Source organism: Gorilla gorilla, chromosome 2 (assembly GCF_029281585.2).
Source record: "Gorilla gorilla gorilla isolate KB3781 chromosome 2, NHGRI_mGorGor1-v2.1_pri, whole genome shotgun sequence".
Classification (NCBI taxonomy): domain Eukaryota; kingdom Metazoa; phylum Chordata; class Mammalia; order Primates; family Hominidae; genus Gorilla; species Gorilla gorilla.
The window spans coordinates 78,923,808-78,942,017 of NC_086017.1; the positions used below are offsets into that span (position 1 = coordinate 78,923,808).

Genomic DNA, 18,210 nt, shown 5'->3' on the forward strand with positions numbered 1-18,210 from the left:
TAGCCTTTTTGGAAAACATTATAATACGTTTAAAGAATCATCATACTTCTCACATCCTTTCACCGGGCCATCCTAGTCTTGGGAATTTACTCTAAGAAAGCAGATATGTAAATACACAGGGATATTCCCTACAGTATTAAATAGGCTAGCAAAAACAAAACTGGAAACATTCTAAATCTCCATCACTAGTAATCTATAGGTGCAAATGTCGATACAACATGAATATAACCATTAAAAATTACAATAAATGTATAAAACATGTAAAAAAATTTCTAATATACTATTAAATGGAAAAACTATAAAATAACATGTAAGACATCAATTATGAAAAACACATATATGGAAATAGAATAAAACACTAACACACAAAACTGACAGTACTTGGAAAAAGTGATGGATTTATGCATGGTAACTCATATATGCTCTATCTCCCATTCCCCCAATTTTTCTGTATTATTATTATTCTAATGTATTTTAAATTTAAATTACTGATATTTTATCTATCCCAGTAATAGAGTAGCAGAAACACAAAGGATATATGGACCATGGCATGACTTATAATAGCAAAATACTGAAAATAACCCAAATATCCATCAATAAGAAATAGCTGAAAATACTTCACCTAATAAAGTATTATAAAACTGTAAAGAGATATTTTTTAAAAACCTCTATGTTTTACTAGAGTGATCATCAGGATATTTTACTAAGTAAATAAAACAAGTTATAAAACAGTATAAATAATAAACTGTCATTTACATAAAAAGGATGTAGGAGATAGAAATAGGTGTATAATCTATCAATAAGAAAGAGCTGAAAATCCTTCACCTAATGAAGTATTATAAAACTGTAAAAAGATATTTTTTTAAAAACCTCTATGTTTTACTAGAGTGATCATCAGGATATTTTACTAAGAAAATAAAACAAGTTATAAAACAGTGTGAATAATAAACTGTCATTTATGTAAAAAGGATGTAGGAGATAGAAATAGGTGTATTACTGAATGTGTATGTATGCAGAACATGTAAATATATAGATACATATATTTTCTTGCATTTTGCCAATAGAAACACTGAAAAGATAAGCCAAACTCTAATAAAATGGTTACCTACAGGCAAAGAGAGGAAATGGGGAGCAGCTAAATTGGAAGTAAATGTCTGAATAGATTTTGCTCTCACTTTGGAATCATGTAAATGTTTTACATATACAAAATTTAAAATTAAATCAAAAGCGCATAGGAGTCAATAAAAATAGTTTTCTCAACAACTGGTCCTGCAACAACTGGATATCCACATGCAAAAGACCTAAATGTGAGAGCTAAGACTACAAAACTCTTAGAAGAAAACTGATGAAAATCTGCATAAACTTGGATTAAGCAACGGTTTCTTAAATATTATGCCAAAAGCACAAATAACAAAAGAAAACATAGATAAGCTAGACTTTGTTAAAATTAAAAACTTTTGGCATCAAAGGACACTATCAAGAAAAAGAAAGACAACCCACAGAGAGGCAGAAAATATTGACAAATCCTGTATCTGATAAAGGTCTAGTATGCAGATCATACAAAGAACTCATAATAACAATAAAAAGACAAACAGCCCAATTTAAAAATGTGTAAACGATTTGAATATTTTAATTAATTTCTCCCAAGAAGATACATAAATGGCCAATAAGCAAATGAAAAGACATCCAACATCATTAGTCATTAAGAGAATGCAAATCAGCCGGGCGTAGTGGCTCACGCCTGTAATCCCCGCACTTTGGGAGGCCAAGGCAGGTGGATCACGAGGTCAGGAGATTGAGACCATCCTGGCTAACAAGATGAAACCCCGTCTCTACTAAAAATACAAAAAAAAATTAGCAGGGTGGCCGGGCACGGTGGCTCACGCCTGTAATCCAAGCACTTTGGGAGGCAGAGGCGGGTGGATCACCAGAGGTCAGGAGTTCAACACCAGCCTGGCCAACATGGTGAAGCCTCGTCTCTACTAAAAAAAAACAAAAATTAGCCGGGCTTGGTGGTGGGCACCTGTAATCCCAGCTACTCCGGAGGCTGAAGCAGGAGAATCACTTGCACCTGGGAGGTGGAGGTTGCAATGAGCCGAGACTGCGCCATTGCACCCCAGCCTGGGCAACAAGAGCGAAACTCTGTCTCACAAAAAAAGAAAATTAGCCAGGCATGGTAGCGCCCACCTGTAGTCCCAGCTACTCAGGAGGCTGAGGCAGGAGAATTGCTTGAATCCGGGAGGCGGAGGTTGCAGTGAGCTGAGATCGTGCCACTGCACTCCAGTCTGGCAAGAGTGAGACTCTGTCTCAAAAAAAATAAATAAATTGAAAAAAAAATGCAAATCAACACCATACTCAGTTACCATTTCACACACACTAAAAAGGCTATACTTTTAAAAACAGACAATAAATCTTGGCAAGGATGTGGAGAAACTGAAACCCTCACCTATTGCTGGTGGGAATGTAAAGTAATGCAGCCACTGTGGAAAAGTTTGCCAGTTCCTCAAAAAGTTAAATACATAAAGTTACCATATGACCTAAGGATATATATCTAGGAGAATTTAAAATATATGTTCACACAAAAATTTGTGCATGGATATTTAAAGCAGCATTATTGATAATAACCACAAAGTATAAATAACCCATATGCCCATCAACTGATGATTTGATAAGACAAAGCCTCACAAATTTTGTTTTTCCTACTTCATCTGAGGTCCTTGGACTCCCACAGATGTTATGAATGAGCTCAGGAGTTAAATGGATTCTCTCAAAATTATATGCAATATGTATGTGTATTTTTGCTCTTCTCTTGTAAGAGGGTTCCTAGCTTTTATAATACTCTCAAATGGGTCTAAAACTCAAAAAAATTAAACAATACTGGTATCACGTAAGCATTACTTTAACAGTTTTAAAAAACACAACTGGTTAAATTTAGCAGAATCCAGTACTCTGAAATCTAACACATGTATCACTACATTGTTTGATTCAAACCAGCTAATTGTTTAATTTGCAGAAGCATAAACAAATATTTTTAAAACTACTCTAATTCATCATCCATTGCTTACTTGAATGGCTAATGTTTCTTGCTGCTGACGGGCTTCTTCTTGGGCCTTCTCTAATGCTGCAGAAAGTTCTTCTTTAGCTTTCATTTCACGGCTCAGAGCAGCTTCCTGTGCCTCACTATCCTTTGCAGCATTGGCTTTGTGAAGATCAGTAAGTTCTCTTAAAAAATTAGATTGAGTTTATAAATGTTGCCAGTGATCAGATAATAGAAAAAGTATTTCTTCAACATCCTACTCTGATAATTCATTCTAAATGGGTTGCATATTTGTTCATTTTCTTACTTGTATGCACTATCCAGGGCAGCCTGAATACTTCGGTTCTTTTCTTCAAGTTCATCCATGTCTACCTGAAGACGGCCAAGATCTTTCTCTTGGAGTTCTACCATGGCATTTAGTTTTTTAATATTTTCTCTATGTTGTTTCTCAACCTCTTCTTTGCCATCAAGGACCTATATGTTATAAAAACAGACAAAAGTATTTTTCAAGAAATAATAGCATGGTAAATAACTGTATTCCAGGAATCTATAATAATGGAGAAAAATATATATTTTTTTGAGACAAAGTCTCACTCTATTGCCCAGGGTGGAATGTTCTGGCTCACTGCAACCTCTGCCTCCCAGCTTCAGGCAATTTTCGTGCCTCAGCCTCCCAAGCAGCTGGGACTACAGATGTGCACCACCACGCCCGGCTAATTTTTGTATTAGGTTGGTGCAATATTTTTAGCAGAGACAGGGTTTCGCCTTGTTGGCCGGGCTGGTCTCGAACTCCTGGCCTCAAGTGATCTGCCTGTCGCAGCCTCCGAAAGTGTTGGGATTACAGGCGTGAGCCACCCCACTCGGCTAAAAAATCTTACCATTTATCTATTGTTTGAAAAATCCTTCTTACATGATATACCCCATTAAATCTTTTCAAATGCTCCATAACCATGGCCAACTGTTCATACAGGAAGTAATAACAATATATATGTAGAGAATTATGATTGCTATTCACCTGTTTCAAATGCTGCAACTCCTCTTCTAGCTCTTTAACTTTTTTGTTCAGCTTTGCAACCATATTTTCATTCTCCTTGTCTTTAGCTCTTAATTTCTTGATGATGTTAGAATTGTGCAGCTGCTGTTTTGAAAGTTTTTCTCCTGGTGATGGTAAAGAAGTATAAACTCAAATGATAACTATTCCCTAAAAATCTCAATAGAACGTTTTATCTAACCAGTAACATAAAAGAACAGAATTTTTTTAAATTACAATTTTGTAACCCACAATGTTACAACTAATTTGGACAGGAATCATCAATGAATGTTAAAATTATTGGGTAAAAGGTTGTTGGGAAACTGGATATTGACACGGTCTTAAAGAATCACTCTCATATATCACCTACTAATTTTAAAGAGAAAAATCTGGCAGTCAACTCCTTAACTAAGCATTCAGTTTTGGCATCACCAATTGTAGTACAGCCTGACAATATGTGTCTGCTGCTGTGATGTAGTTGTTCAATATCACCTAGATATTTCCTACTAGAAATATGAACTAAATCTAATTTAAATCTCATCATGAAGAAAGTAACAAATTCCCGAACATGGGTGGGACATCCTGTGGGACAACTGCCCTAGACTCTACAGAGTCCTCAAAGACATAAAGAAGAGAGAACTGTCCTAGATTGATGGAAGACTAAAAGGACATAACAATGAAATGCAGTGGGCAAACTTTGGATCCTGGGGCAGAACAAATGATCAATTATAACAGACACTTTTAGAGACAACTAGGATTAATATTAAAATATATGCTGGATTACACTTCTGAATTAATGCTGATTTCTTAGGTTTGACTATGATGTACCTGTCAAGGAAAATGTACTTGCCCTTGGGAGATGCAGACTGAAGAATTTAGGAGCAGAATGTTATGGTATTTGTAACCTCCTTTCAAATGAGTTGACAAAAGGGTAGTGTATGTATGTGCAGAAAGATATGGAAGAGTTGTGGCAAGATGTTAACACCTGATGAATCTAGGTGATGAAGTAATCAGGTATTCATTGTAGTGTGCTTTCAGCTTTGAGTTTTACAGCTCTTTAGCTTTAAGTTTTAAAAATACTGGCCGGGTGCAGTGGCTCACGCCTGTAATCCCAGCACTTTTGGGAAGCAGGCAGATCACCAGAGGTCAGGAGTTCAAGACCAGCATGGCCAACATGGTGAAACCCCATCTCTACTAAAAATACAAAAACTAGCTAGGCGTGGTGGCGGGTACCTATAGTCTCAGCTATTCGGGAGGCTGAGGCAGGAGAATCACTTGAACCGGGGAGGCGGAGGTTGCAGTGAGCCGGGATCATGCCACTGTACTCCAGCCTGGGCAACACAGTGAGACTCTGTTTCAAAAAAAAAAAAAAAAATTTCTGGGGCACGCGGAAACAATATATAATACCCTTTTGTGAAATGTAAATACTCTGTGAATATAAAATACTCCCACGTGAAATTGCTCTATTTTCTCTGTAAAAAGGTTCATTAAGCAAAAGAAGACATCAGTTCATTCTCTGACAAAATTACTAAATTACAAAATAGTAACATTCGATATTAATATTTCAAATATCTCTTTTCAAATATGAAAACCATGCAGTTAGCCTTCCCCTCAGTCTCTGATATTGTAAGGCAAGGCAGTTAATGACTTCAAGACATCTTGAGAAAATAATTATAACAACAGTTCCTTCATTTTTCTATTTTAGTGCTTAGAATTGTGTTTTATCATTATCTGTGTTCCTGTATTTCCCTCTCACTGAACTAAGCCCCTAAAGGACAGAGTGTCATATTTATTATTGTATCAAACATAATATCTGACATACTAACTGTTCAACAAATATTAGTTGAATAAATGAAAAAGTTGGGTAAAGCTAACTTTCAAATGAAATGACTGCTTCCAACTGTTCTCAAGCGCTACCCTTTCTCTGGAAATTTACTTAAGTTCAATGATTTAAGCACAAAAACATTCATCCTACCACTAACTATAATATTAACATTATAAAAATAAACGTACAACATTAGAAATAGTAAAACATATTATGGTATACCCATATAATGGACTTTAATACAGCCACTAATAATGATAAAAAGCATTTAATGGCATAGAGAGATATAAGAGAAGGAAGATTGGAAATTAAATATATGATCTTAACTATGTTTAAAAATGCATTAAAAAATACATTAAAACTAGAAAAAATTAATAGTTCCTTATAATATTGGATTATAACCTACTTTTCCTCTTTATTCATATACTTTCCTATAACTTGAAAACTTTCTACAAGTAGCAAGTATTACTCTTATAACTACAAAAACTTTAATTAACAAGAGAAATAAAAAGAGAGATTCACTTGACCACGTTTTCCAAAACCTCCTCTCTCCCAGGATATTACATGAAGAAATTAATTCAGTATCCATTTGTAATGATTTATTTCATGAATAGATCTTTAATTTCTGTAATGCTATTAATTTTATTTTATTTATTTATTTATTTTGAGACAAAGTCTCACTCTGTTGCCCAGGCTGGAGTACAGTGGCATGATCTTGGCTCACTGCAACCTCCACCTCCCAGGCTCAAGCAATCCTCCTGCCTCAGCCTCCTGAGTAGCTGGGATTAGAGGCACGCACCACCACCACCCGGCTAATTTTTGTATTTTTAGTAGAGACGGGGTTTCACCATGTTGGCCAGGCTGGTCTCGAACTCCTGACCTTAAATGATCCACCCACCTCTGCCTCCCAAAGTGCTGAGATTACAGTCATAAGCCACCACACTCAGCCAACCCTGTTTATTTTAAATCTTTTCAGAGACAAAAGTGCTTAATAATTTAAAAATTAATACAACGAAAAATTCACTATCAAATGTCAGAAAAAGACAATATCATACAGTACTCAAGCTAGGTATTCAGATATTACATAAATCCCAGAGTTATACACTTTGAATGTCTTGGTTTAAATGACAGGCTCTTAAGACCTGTTTAAAGTTTTCTTAGGGCAGCTCAAATTTCTGTCTATTTTACAGGGACTTACTTTTCTTTTTACTTCCAAAAAACAAAAGCTAGAAACACGTATCTCTGTCTCAATATATCTTACTCCTCATTCTTCCATAAACTGTCACCTATTTCTATGGTTTATGTCCAAACCCTCCTTGCTTTCAGTATTTTTAATTAGGAAGCATCAGCTAGTTATGTGGCAAGTACTTTTCCTTTTCTTACAGTATTTTTCATAGTCAACCAAATACTATACGCACCTTCTTCCATTAACCCTCGGATCTGCTCATCTTTCTCTTTCAAAAGGTCTGCAGTTTCACTACTATTTAATCTAGTGGCAAGTTCTTCTTTTATGTTTTTGATTTCCTAATAAAAAAGAAATCTGTGAATACCGTAAAGAATGACTTTCACTCTAAGTACAGTTCTCATTTCTCCCCCATCCAAAGAAGCTGTCCATAATCACATTTGCAATAAGAATCTGTAAGTTTTGTTCAGTTAATCTACTACCTTGGTTAACTAAGACTAAGAAAACAACTTTGAAAATGATATTCAAAACCTAAATTCAGATATACAAGCAAGTGTTAATATGAAAATATAAACGAGAATAAATTAACTTTCTTTTTCATTTTTATTTTTATTTTTTGAGACAGGGTCTTACTCTGTCACACAGGCTGGAGTGCAGTGGTACAATCACGACTCACCACAGCCTCAACCTCCCAGGCTCAGGTGATCCTCCCACCTCAGCTTCCCGAGTAGTTGGGACCACACGCATGTACCACCACGGCCAGCTAATCTTTGTATTTTTTGTAGAGATGAGGTCTCGCCATGTTGCCCAGGCTGGTCTTGAACTCCTGGGCTCAAGCGATCCACCCTCCTCGGCCTCCTGAGTAGCTGTGACCACAGGCGCACACCAGCATGACCAGGTAACTTTATGTATTTTTTAGTAGAGGCAGGGTCTCACCATGTTACCCAGGCTGCTCTCTAACTCCTGGGCTCAAGTGATCCACCCACTTCAGCCTCCCAATGTGCTGGGATTATAGACATGAGCCACCACACGTGGCCAAAAATCTACAATTTAAATGTTAATAGATGATATCCTTTTCACCTTACTTCTCTTTTTTCCAATATCAAAATATGATGAATGCACTCCTCAAAAATCTATATCTCTATAGAGTTTAATTAATATTACTTTAAATTTCAATTACCTTTTTAGCAGCATCTCTCTCTTTGCAGGCTAGTTGAACTTTCTTTTCTGCTTCTGCAATTCTTTGAGTAAACTCATCTTTCAAGGAAGAAATGCTACTGCTTTCTTCTTTCACTCTGAACATTTCACTAAATTTAAAATAATATTTGAGAATGAGGATGGTGTTTATATATCCCAAAGGTATACATGAGTTCAATTCTCAAAAGGAAGATAACTTTTCTCTGCCATATACCTTATTAAAATAGAACAGTTTTAGGCCTATTAACTTTTAAGAAAAAAAAAGGAAAAATTCCCTTGTTAAATTTATTTTAAAACACCTCAAAGAAAACCTGTTAGAAAGAGAAAATGTCACCAATATCTGACATGCAAAAATAAGAGAAGAGTAAATACAATGTTTCAATTCTGAATCTTCTTGTGTCACATTTTCCCAATCAGCTCCTTATAGCAAAACTGTGTTATTGATTAACACAGTTTTCTTTAAATACATGTTTTAAATCTCTAATACTAAAAGACTAAAAATGAAAGGAAAGAGTTTTCCAGTTTTGCAAAATGACTCTTTTCAATGGCAAAGGGTAAAGACAATCAAAAGAGAAAAGTAATCTTTAGGGTTATAATTGAAAGCTATACAACTTTCAATAATGATAAAATTACAAAACATTTTAATTTCGAAAACATTCTTAAATATGTACAAAGTATACAGGCTTCCAGGAAATGTGTAACATTATTCACATTTGCAGAATACTTACTCTTTCAGGTTATCAAAAGCTTCTTCTAGAAGTGCTTTTTCCTTACTAAGAGATAATAACTGAGCCTCCCTTTTTTCCAGCTTTTCATTCAGAAATTCAACTGTCTGGATAAGGCGAATACATAAAAGTCAGAACACTTAGCTTTAAAAAAGACCATTTTTACATGCAGGTGTATCACTATAACAAAGAAAACAGCTCTATCTCATAAAAACAATCAAGAACAGTATTAGGAACACAGAAGATCCAGAACAAGAAGAACTCGTAGGCAGCTGAGAGGAGAGTAAAAGTAAATATAACCAAATAGCTAGTGAGAGTATAAGTTGAGAAACCCCTTGAGAAAACAATTAGGCAATATCTAGTTGGGGATCTACATACTCTTTGATATAGAAAATTTCACTTTTAGGTATACCTTAGAGGAGAAAATTCTTGCATAAATGCACTAGGCGACATGTATAAGAATATGCAGCTTCCTGGTAATAGCAAAAATCTGGAATAATCTGCATACACACCAAAAGAAGAAGGGAGATGGATGCAATCAAAAGAGGTCAAAGAGGAAATTTAAAGCCTCTATATTTTAGCTAGGTGGTGGATACACAAGTGTCTATTTTCTGTATTATTCTTTACCCGAAACACATACCCTTTTCAAAATATGACATATTGCATTTAAAAAATAAAAGTAGGCCAGGCGCGGTGGCTCATGCCTGTAATCCCAGCACTTTGGGAGGCTGAGGTGGATGGATCACCTGAGGTCAGGAATTTGAGAGCAGCCTGGCCAACACGGCAAAACCCAGTCTCTACTGAAAATACAAAAATTAGCTGGGCATGGTGGCAGGCACCTGTAATCCCAGCTACTCAGGAGGCTGAGGCTGGAGAATCGCTTGAACCCAGGAGGTGGAGGCTGCAGTGAGCCAAGATTATGCAATGATCTTGCACTCCAGCCTGGGTGACAAAAGTGAAACTCCATCTCAAAAAGTAGAAATAAATAAATAAATAAAAGTAGAGGCCGGGCACGGTGGCTCATGCCTGTAATCCCAGCACTTTGGTAGGCTGAGGAGGGCAGATCACTTGAGGTCAGGAGTTCAAGACCAGCCTGACCAACACGGTGAAACCCCATCTCTACAAAAAATACAAAAATTAGCCAGGCATGGTAGCACACGTCTGTAGTCCCAGCTACTTGAGAGGCTGAGGCAGAAGAATCACTGGAACCTGGGAGGCAGACTAGCCTGGGCAACAGGGCAAGACTCCGTCTCAAAAAATAAATAAATAAAATAAACTAAAAGTAGGGCTGGACACGGGTTCATGCTTATAATCCCAGCACTTTGGGAGGCCAAGATGGGAAGACTGCTTGAACCCAGGAGTTCAAGACCAGCCTGGCTGCATAGTGAGACCTCATCTCTACTAAAAATCAAAAAAATAGCCAGGCGTGGTGCGAGCCTATGGTCCCAGCTACTAGAGCGGATTAGGTGGGAGGACTGCTTGAGCCCAGGAGGTCAAGGCTGCCGTGAGCCATGATCGCACCACTGCACACCAGCCTGAGCAACAGAGAGACCCTGTGAGCCGCGATCGCACCACTGCACGCTAGCCTGGACAATAGAGAGAGACCCTGTCTCATTCATACATACATCCATCCACACTAAAAGTAATTTTAGAAAACCCATAAGAATTTTTAAATCTCCATAATGTATCAGTATAAAGCTAAACAAAAAGTAATGCTTGGAATGTCTAATTCCTTAGGTCCTACTCAAATGGTGATAAACTTGAGTATAAAAGGAGTAGGAAGGGTTCCTTTTTGGACTCAAAAAAATAAAGTCTTACCTGAGTTTGGTTTAGATGAACTTAGAAATCTCTTACCTTCTTAAATACACTGAAATTCAAAAATATCTGATAGTAATTAGTGCTGGTTTCTAAGAATTCAAACTCCTATCATATATCTTACAGTATATAGCTATTACTAATTGAAATATTATTGCACAGCATTCTGTTTGTGAATATTTAAGCTGATTAACACAATCTGGCACTTTTTTAAAAAATTAAGTAATTCAATACATGGCACTTACAGGACATTTCTTCAAGACATCCTACATCTCAGAAGTCTATTAAAGATACCAGATTCAACTCAATTTGTATATCTAAAAATCACAGTAAAAACCAAAACTAGGACTTAATGTTAAAGAATTTATATCACTTTCCTTTCACATGTATTAGGTAGAAGCAATCTGTCCCTCCTAAGCAATGCTTTTGTTCCTTAGACATTTCTCTTTCTCGTTCATGTGAAATATAGCTATCAATAGGAGATCTCAAAAATAACATAAGCAGAAAACAAACTGAAGCAATATAAGGATATATACTCCTTATATATGAATGAAAATACTAATAACAGAAAAGCACCAATAATTAAAATCTTAAATTATCATTTCATATTTGCTACAAATAACGTAAATATGTAAAAACAAATTCTGATACAAGAAAAACCATAACATTTAGTTTTTTTGGCACATCTATCTGCAAAGGAGGTGAAGATACATGTTAATGTAAGAAAATATTCCTTTGCAAATTGACATACTAATAAGCATAACAGAATTTTGAAGTGATAAGGACTCAAAAATAAAGATGTAAGATGAAAACTTTCATGCTTAACTGTATTGAAGTATCAACTTATTCTACCATAATTGCCTTGGAGAAATTTCAAATTATATTAATAATTGTTCAACTTCAAGGTACTTAATGTTACACAGAAATGGCAAAATGCATATGTTTTTAAATCTGTATAAATTATTATGCATCAATGAAAGTATTTTTTAAAACAAATGATTTAATCTCCGAAAAGCACATCTAAAAATCCCTTCCACTTACTAGAGTTACCTTGCAAACATCTTCCTTCTCAGAAAGTGCTTCTGGCTGACTTTCAGCAGGTTCACACTGCTCAGCCACCTTGTCTAACACAGTCTGTCCTTCATTTATTGGTGTAGAAGAAACCAAGATATCAGGCTGTTCACAGTTAACAGGAGTTGCACTTCGTCCACTTTCTTCCATTTCTGCTTCCTCAGTGGGTATAACTAATGTTTCATTTACTTCTTCAGATTTTCCTTCAGCAGATTCAACTGTTTTAGACTTTGGAGTTGAAGAATTAACTATAATAGGCACTAAAGCATATCCCTTGCCTGACAATTCATCATCTGAATTGATTTCACTTACACTCCGGCTATCTAATGACTGTACACTAAATGAGTCTATTCTTTCAAAAGCATCAGATGAACAGCAACTCTCAGTGAGTTTTTGGAAATCATCTAAACGATTATATTCAGGACAAGCAGATGCAGAGAGAAGCTGAAAAGATGTCTGCATCAAGTGAAGACTTGATTTTGAATCTGTAGTCTCTTGTCTCGAGCTCGCTGAGCTCTCACTTATTACACTTTCATGATCTAAAACTTCAATATCACTGGTGGTAGAAGTACCTGATGAAAAGGTACTAACAGGAGGAGAAGGTGTATTGCTCTGCCTGTCTTCATGTTTTTGTTCCTTAGGTTCCAAAGCTATGTCCTTTGTTTCTGCTGTGATAGACTGTGTAGACGTATTAGATATACTTCCCGTAGTTGTTTTCACATCAATTACACTTTCAGATACTTTCAAACTTACAGTTGGCACCTTCATATCCGATTCTTTATTAATAGTTTCTTCGTGCTTGCCTTCAGTTTTAGGTGATGAAGTACCTGCTGCCAGAGTTTCCCCTGAAACACACAAAGAGTCTTTTACTTGTGATTCAGTTGTTTCAGGAGTTCTTGACTGTCCAATGTGCAAGGATTCATGTAAGCTGCTTTTCACTTCTTCTTCTGGTCGTTGTGATTTTGCTGGAGGTTTTGATACCACTGGACTCTTCTGAATGGTCTGGACATCAGTTGGCGAGAGAAAGGCACTGAAGAAATTTTCAGATTCATCGACCACAGTCCTCCGAACTGGCTTTGTGATTGCTTTAGGAGAGGCTATTGGTGGACTCTGAGGTTCAGTGTTTGCTTTCAACCCCCAGGTTGAAGTATCCCATCCTCCACTGACAGGGGAACTTATTCCTTTGACAAAAAAGTAAATATTAAAAAAGAACATATATGTTACATTAATATTTCAATCATCATTATAAATCAGTATAAATATAAATTTAGAAAAAATACCCTATGAAATACCTGTAATTTGCACCTGCTAAACTCCTTGCTTACTACATCATTAAGTAGTTTCCAAGTTAATACAGGGACTTACAGAAGAAAACTGGTGTGGGTCCACCTTATAGGAAGGAGGAGCACAGACAAAAGACTGGGCCTGGCCTGGACTACCAGATGCTAGTATGTTATTCCTCCCCACAACAAATTAAGGAAGTAACAGTATATGTTTTATAACCCACAGTAAGTCCAAGATACCTATGATTCATCTCATAATAACATGCTTTACTTATCAATATGAAATAAACTAATATGGAACTAACTGAATAGGTAGGGCCATGTGCAGTCACAGAAAAATGACCCTACCTATTCAGTCAGTTTCATATTAATTTTTACTTGTAATATCAGTAATATAGTTATGAGCTAGACAAAGGGCAACACTCAAAAACTGAACTCAGTGGGTATGGAGGTTCACACCTATAATCCCAACACTAGAAGAGTCATTTGAGTCCAGGAGTTCAAGACAAGCCTGGGCAACATAGTGAGACCCCTGTCCCTACAAAAAAATTTTTTTAATTAGCTGGGCCTGGTGGCCCACATATGTGGTCCCAGCTACTCAGGAGGCTGAGGTGGGAGGATCATCTGAGCCCAGGAGGTGGAAGCTGCAGTGAGCCATGATCGAACCACTGCACTCCAGCCTGGGTGACAGATTGAGAACCTGTCTCGAAAACAAACAAAACAACAAAAGCCTCAAACCAAGATAATGGTGACAAATGTTCTTTCCCGAAGATCATATTAAACTGATGGGAATGGTAAGTTCTAGAGAATAAATTCATTTTCATCCACTTAATCACAGGCTGATTCTCTAAATCCCACTCTCCAAGCCCACTCTAAGAGGAAGTTTTGTTCTCAAATTCTAAATTATGTCAGATATTACAAGGTCATTATAAATTTCAGAAATGTGTGTTTTTTTAAGAACTATTGCTCTTTGACATAGAGGTGGTTGACACTAGGGTTTTTAAAAAAGCACTACGAAGAAAATGACTATTTTCTTGGGGAAAAAGGTAATTATCATATCAGTCATACAAATAGCTACTACTAAAATCCTGATTTTTAAAAATGGCATAATCAGGATCTTAAAAATGGTATATTCGTTAAAGTATTTAAAGCATTTCTTTAAAAATGTTTTCTTTTTCAAATTAAAATGTGGCTGAACAAAATATTCACAAAATATTCACAATTAGAAGTTGGTGGAGAGAGCACAAGTAACTAAAAGCTTTTAAAAACTATCAAGCCTTATAGTAGAATCTATCCTTTAATATGACTTCAGGCCAGGCGCAGTGGCTCACGCTTGTAATCTCAGCACTTTGGGAGGCCGAGGCGGGCGGACCACCTGAGGTCAGGAGTTCAAGACCAGCCTGGCCAGCATGGTAAAACCCTGTCTCTACTAAAATTACAAAAATTAGCCAGGTGTGGTGGCGCAAACCTGCAATCCCAGCTACTCGGGAGGTTGAGGCACGAGAATCACTTGAGCCCAGGAGACAGAATCTGCAGTGAACAGAGATGGCGCCACTGCACTCCAGCCTGGATGACAGAGTGAGACTGTGTCTCAAAAAAAAAAAAAAAAAATATATATATATATATGTAAGTATATGTATGACTTCAAAGGCAGTTAGGATGAAAAGTAGGTAGAAAACTTCAGTTTGGAGGCATAGTTCTACACATTCATTTGCACAATATCCAAACCAAAGAAAATCAAAATTAAATATGCAAATGAACAACCAAGATTATGTCAGATTAATTTAAATACATTCAAAGATGACAGGAATTAATTTTGCCTCTTGGAGAATACTTTATATAATCCCAGGGTTATTTGGTATCCATCTAAATTATACCATTCTGAAGACTACGGGCATTTTCCGAAAACAAATATCCTTATATATAAAACCTATATTCTATCTTATCTAAAGTTTAGTAATTCTAATTAACTGGGGCACATATGAAAAAACAGAGTTACTCCAGCAAGGTTATATGACATCTTGTAAAAAGTAAAGAGGATCATGACATACACACATGGACCAAAATATCTTAAACTGAGGTACCTCAAATTTAGGTCTTGACTTTTCAATGACGTAAAATTAAGAAAAGAAACCAGAAAGGAGTAGTCAAGTACATCTCTTATCCTTTTTCACACAAAGGTTCACATCCCCCAACACCTGCAAATCTTTACCCCACACATCAAATGCTGAACTGTTCCTTAGACTTAAGAGTCAAAAGCAACTGAATGAAGATCCCTGAAAGATTAAGCTCAATGAAACTGCAAAGAGAGACTTGGCTATTCAGAAATAAAATGTGATACAATCCAGAAATCTTGGGTCACACATTTCCCGGCTAATACCTCCGGCACATTCTAATCCTCCTCCGCCGTGTGACCTAGAGCAAGTTACTTGGCCATTCTGGGCCTCATTTTCCTCTTATGTAAAACACGGATATAAACCAAGCTCTCTCTGGGAGTTGTTCTGAAGATGAGAAGGCCATAAAAAAGCACATTACAGGCTCGCGCCTGTAATCCCAGCACTTTAGGAGGCCGAGGTGGGTGGATCGCCTTAAGTCAGGAGTTCGACCAGCCTGGCCAACATAGTGAAACCCCGTCCCTACTAAAAATACAAAAAGTAGCTGGGCGTGGTGGTGGGCGCCTGTAATCCCAGCTACTAGGGAGGCTGGGGCAGGAGAATCGCTAGAACCTGGGAAGCGGAGGTTGCAGTGAGCCGAGATCGCGCCACTGCACTCCAGCCTGGGCGACGGAGTGAGACTCCGTCTCAACAACAACATAAAACCACATTACGCGCTACCAAGCGCGAAATGTTCACTGAATGTTAGCGATTGTTCTTCCCTTCCCTGATGATTTACGTACTTCAGACCTTGGATCCCAACAGTGCCCGAGACACGAAGCAATTCGAGGTTCAGGTTCGGGAAGGTTGTGCTTGGAAGCTGCGTCGAGGGAGAGCTTGAGGGCAAGACCAATCAACCAAGTCCCCTGTCATCGAAGTCCACAAGCCTCGCACCCAGGACCAAAGACAAGGGGGAACCTGGATCTGGGTTTTCCCTCAGGAAAACAGCAAAGACCGACTTGGAGGCTGAAGCAGCATTAGGGAACGGGCCGGGGAGAAATTACTTCCCGAAAACTCTTTCGGCAAGGAAGGACCCCTCACTACACCACTTAACCTGCCTGCATCAAGAGAACAGCAGCCTCCGGGAGCCAGGAACCCCGCTCCTCTCTCTCTTACCCGGCTCTCCATACGGAATGGTCTCGGCCCAGATGCTCGGCTCCTCTTCCTGGATGTCCAGAACCCTGTCAATAGACTTCTGGGCCTGGGACAGGGCCTGCTTAGCGAAGCTGGAGAGCTGGGAGGCGTTGAACCAACTCATCGCCCCTCCTCAGCCGGCAGTGGCGGCGGCAGCACCAAGCGGGAAGGCCTCAGGCCTGGGGAAGAGTGCAGAGGAACGGCTTCGCTCCCCTTTTCCACTCGGCTGGTTCTGTCAGCGTGTGGCCATTGCCCCGACAGCCTCCTGCGAGCCAGGGATGTTACCCTCGGCCGTTCCCGCACAGCTGAGACGAAGGGGGCCCGCGTGCGCATGCGCTTGCTTCTTCCACGTACACAGCAACCAAATCTACGAACCCAGGGTTCGGTCGACAGACGGAAGAACAGAAGAACGTTGACGTCACATCCGGGAGCGCGGGGTTGCCGTTAGTTACCGAGGAACGCGGAAGGGTTTCTATTGATATCGATTTCGTGCTTAGAACAGTTCTTAGCGAAGGGGAAGCTATGGCTACCAATAGAGGTTGATTTCCCCGGAAAGAATATTCAAGTTTTCGTGTGTGTGCTTTCCAGGAAAATAGTTCACGTGCTAAAAGCTTGCACCTTGCCAGCAATAATTGCAAAGGGAAATTGGGCCTCACACTTCTCTCAGCCCTTTGTCTCAAATATTTAATAAGCTCTGTATTAACTTGGTATTGTAAGGAGAAACACTTGTTTGGGCTTGCCTAAAAGACAGGATCACGTATGAACACTGTGTCCAACCCGTGGAACACATGGTGCATAAAGCACAACCTCTCTCTCAAAATAGTAGTAAACTCATTGCTGCAGTCAAAATACCCCTAATACTGTGGTCTGTCGGTGTCCCCTGCACAAATTCCTATGTTGAAACCTAATCTCCAATGGGACAGTATTAAGGGGAGCCTTTAGGAGACGATTAGATGATGATGGAGCCCTCATAAATGGGGTTAGTGCCCTTATAAGAGAGGCCCAAGGGAGCTCACAGCAAGAAGGCACCAACTCTAAGCCAGAATAGCAGCCGTCACCAGACACCAAATCTGCCGGCTCCTTATCTTGGACTTCTCAGCCTCTAGAACTGTTAAGAAACAAATTGCTACTGCTTATAAGCCACCCAGTTTATGGCAATTTGTTACAGCAGTCCAAATGGACTAAGACACCTAGGAAGCACTAAAGCTGTTATCCTAACAATGTGCACTGTGCATATTACCTAAAACATAACCTTTTCTGTGTGCATTCTCTTCGAACATTTGGACATGGGAAAATACCTTAAATTGGTGGCCTTCCTAATCCAGTCTGCAGCTATATTTGGTTTGGGCCCAAGTTAAAGACAAAATCCTAACTAAAAGCCAGATTTCATTCAAAAATCTAGATTTCCAGCTGCTTTTGAAAAATATGAATACCAAGCATGGGAATAGTCAGCCAGAGTGGTCACCAAATAATTTTCACTCACTCCAGTTTCCCACAGACCCCTATCACTCATCTTATTACACCCTCCCTGTTGTGATTATTTACCTTATATGCCTGCCTCCAATATTTGAATATTTTACCCCACTGCAAGGAACTCTGCAAAAAAGAATTATTTTTCTTTTAAAAAATCAGATTGAACCCCTTAAGAAGTTATAATCATCTTCCAATAATTTTATCTTACAGTAAAAATTTGCATGTTAAAACTAACAATTTAGTCATTTACACAAGTAGTACTAAGTAACTCAAGTACTTTCAAA

General features: G+C 38.1%; 1 protein-coding gene across 4 annotated transcripts in view; it reads right to left on the reverse strand.

Annotated features, from left to right (window-relative positions):
• The window catches only part of TMF1 (TATA element modulatory factor 1), a 32,506-nt gene extending 15,641 nt beyond the window's left edge, over positions 1-16,865 (reverse strand). For 2 of the 4 annotated variants that reach the window (XM_055383371.2, XM_004035869.5), the window contains exons 1-8: positions 16,436-16,865; positions 11,863-13,064; positions 9,001-9,104; positions 8,256-8,382; positions 7,311-7,416; positions 4,053-4,195; positions 3,345-3,511; positions 3,066-3,222 (exon numbers count right to left, since the gene is read on the reverse strand). In XM_055383371.2, the coding sequence (XP_055239346.1) occupies positions 3,066-3,222; positions 3,345-3,511; positions 4,053-4,195; positions 7,311-7,416; positions 8,256-8,382; positions 9,001-9,104; positions 11,863-13,064; positions 16,436-16,577 (2,148 nt within the window). In that variant the 5' untranslated portion in view covers positions 16,578-16,865. Of the gene's footprint in view, positions 1-3,065; positions 3,223-3,344; positions 3,512-4,052; positions 4,196-7,310; positions 7,417-8,255; positions 8,383-9,000; positions 9,105-11,853; positions 13,065-16,435 lie in introns of all 4 variants that reach the window. The other 2 variants (XM_055383370.2, XM_019023565.4) reach the window with 1 other exon arrangement.
• Between the last annotated feature and the right edge of the window lie 1,345 nt (positions 16,866-18,210).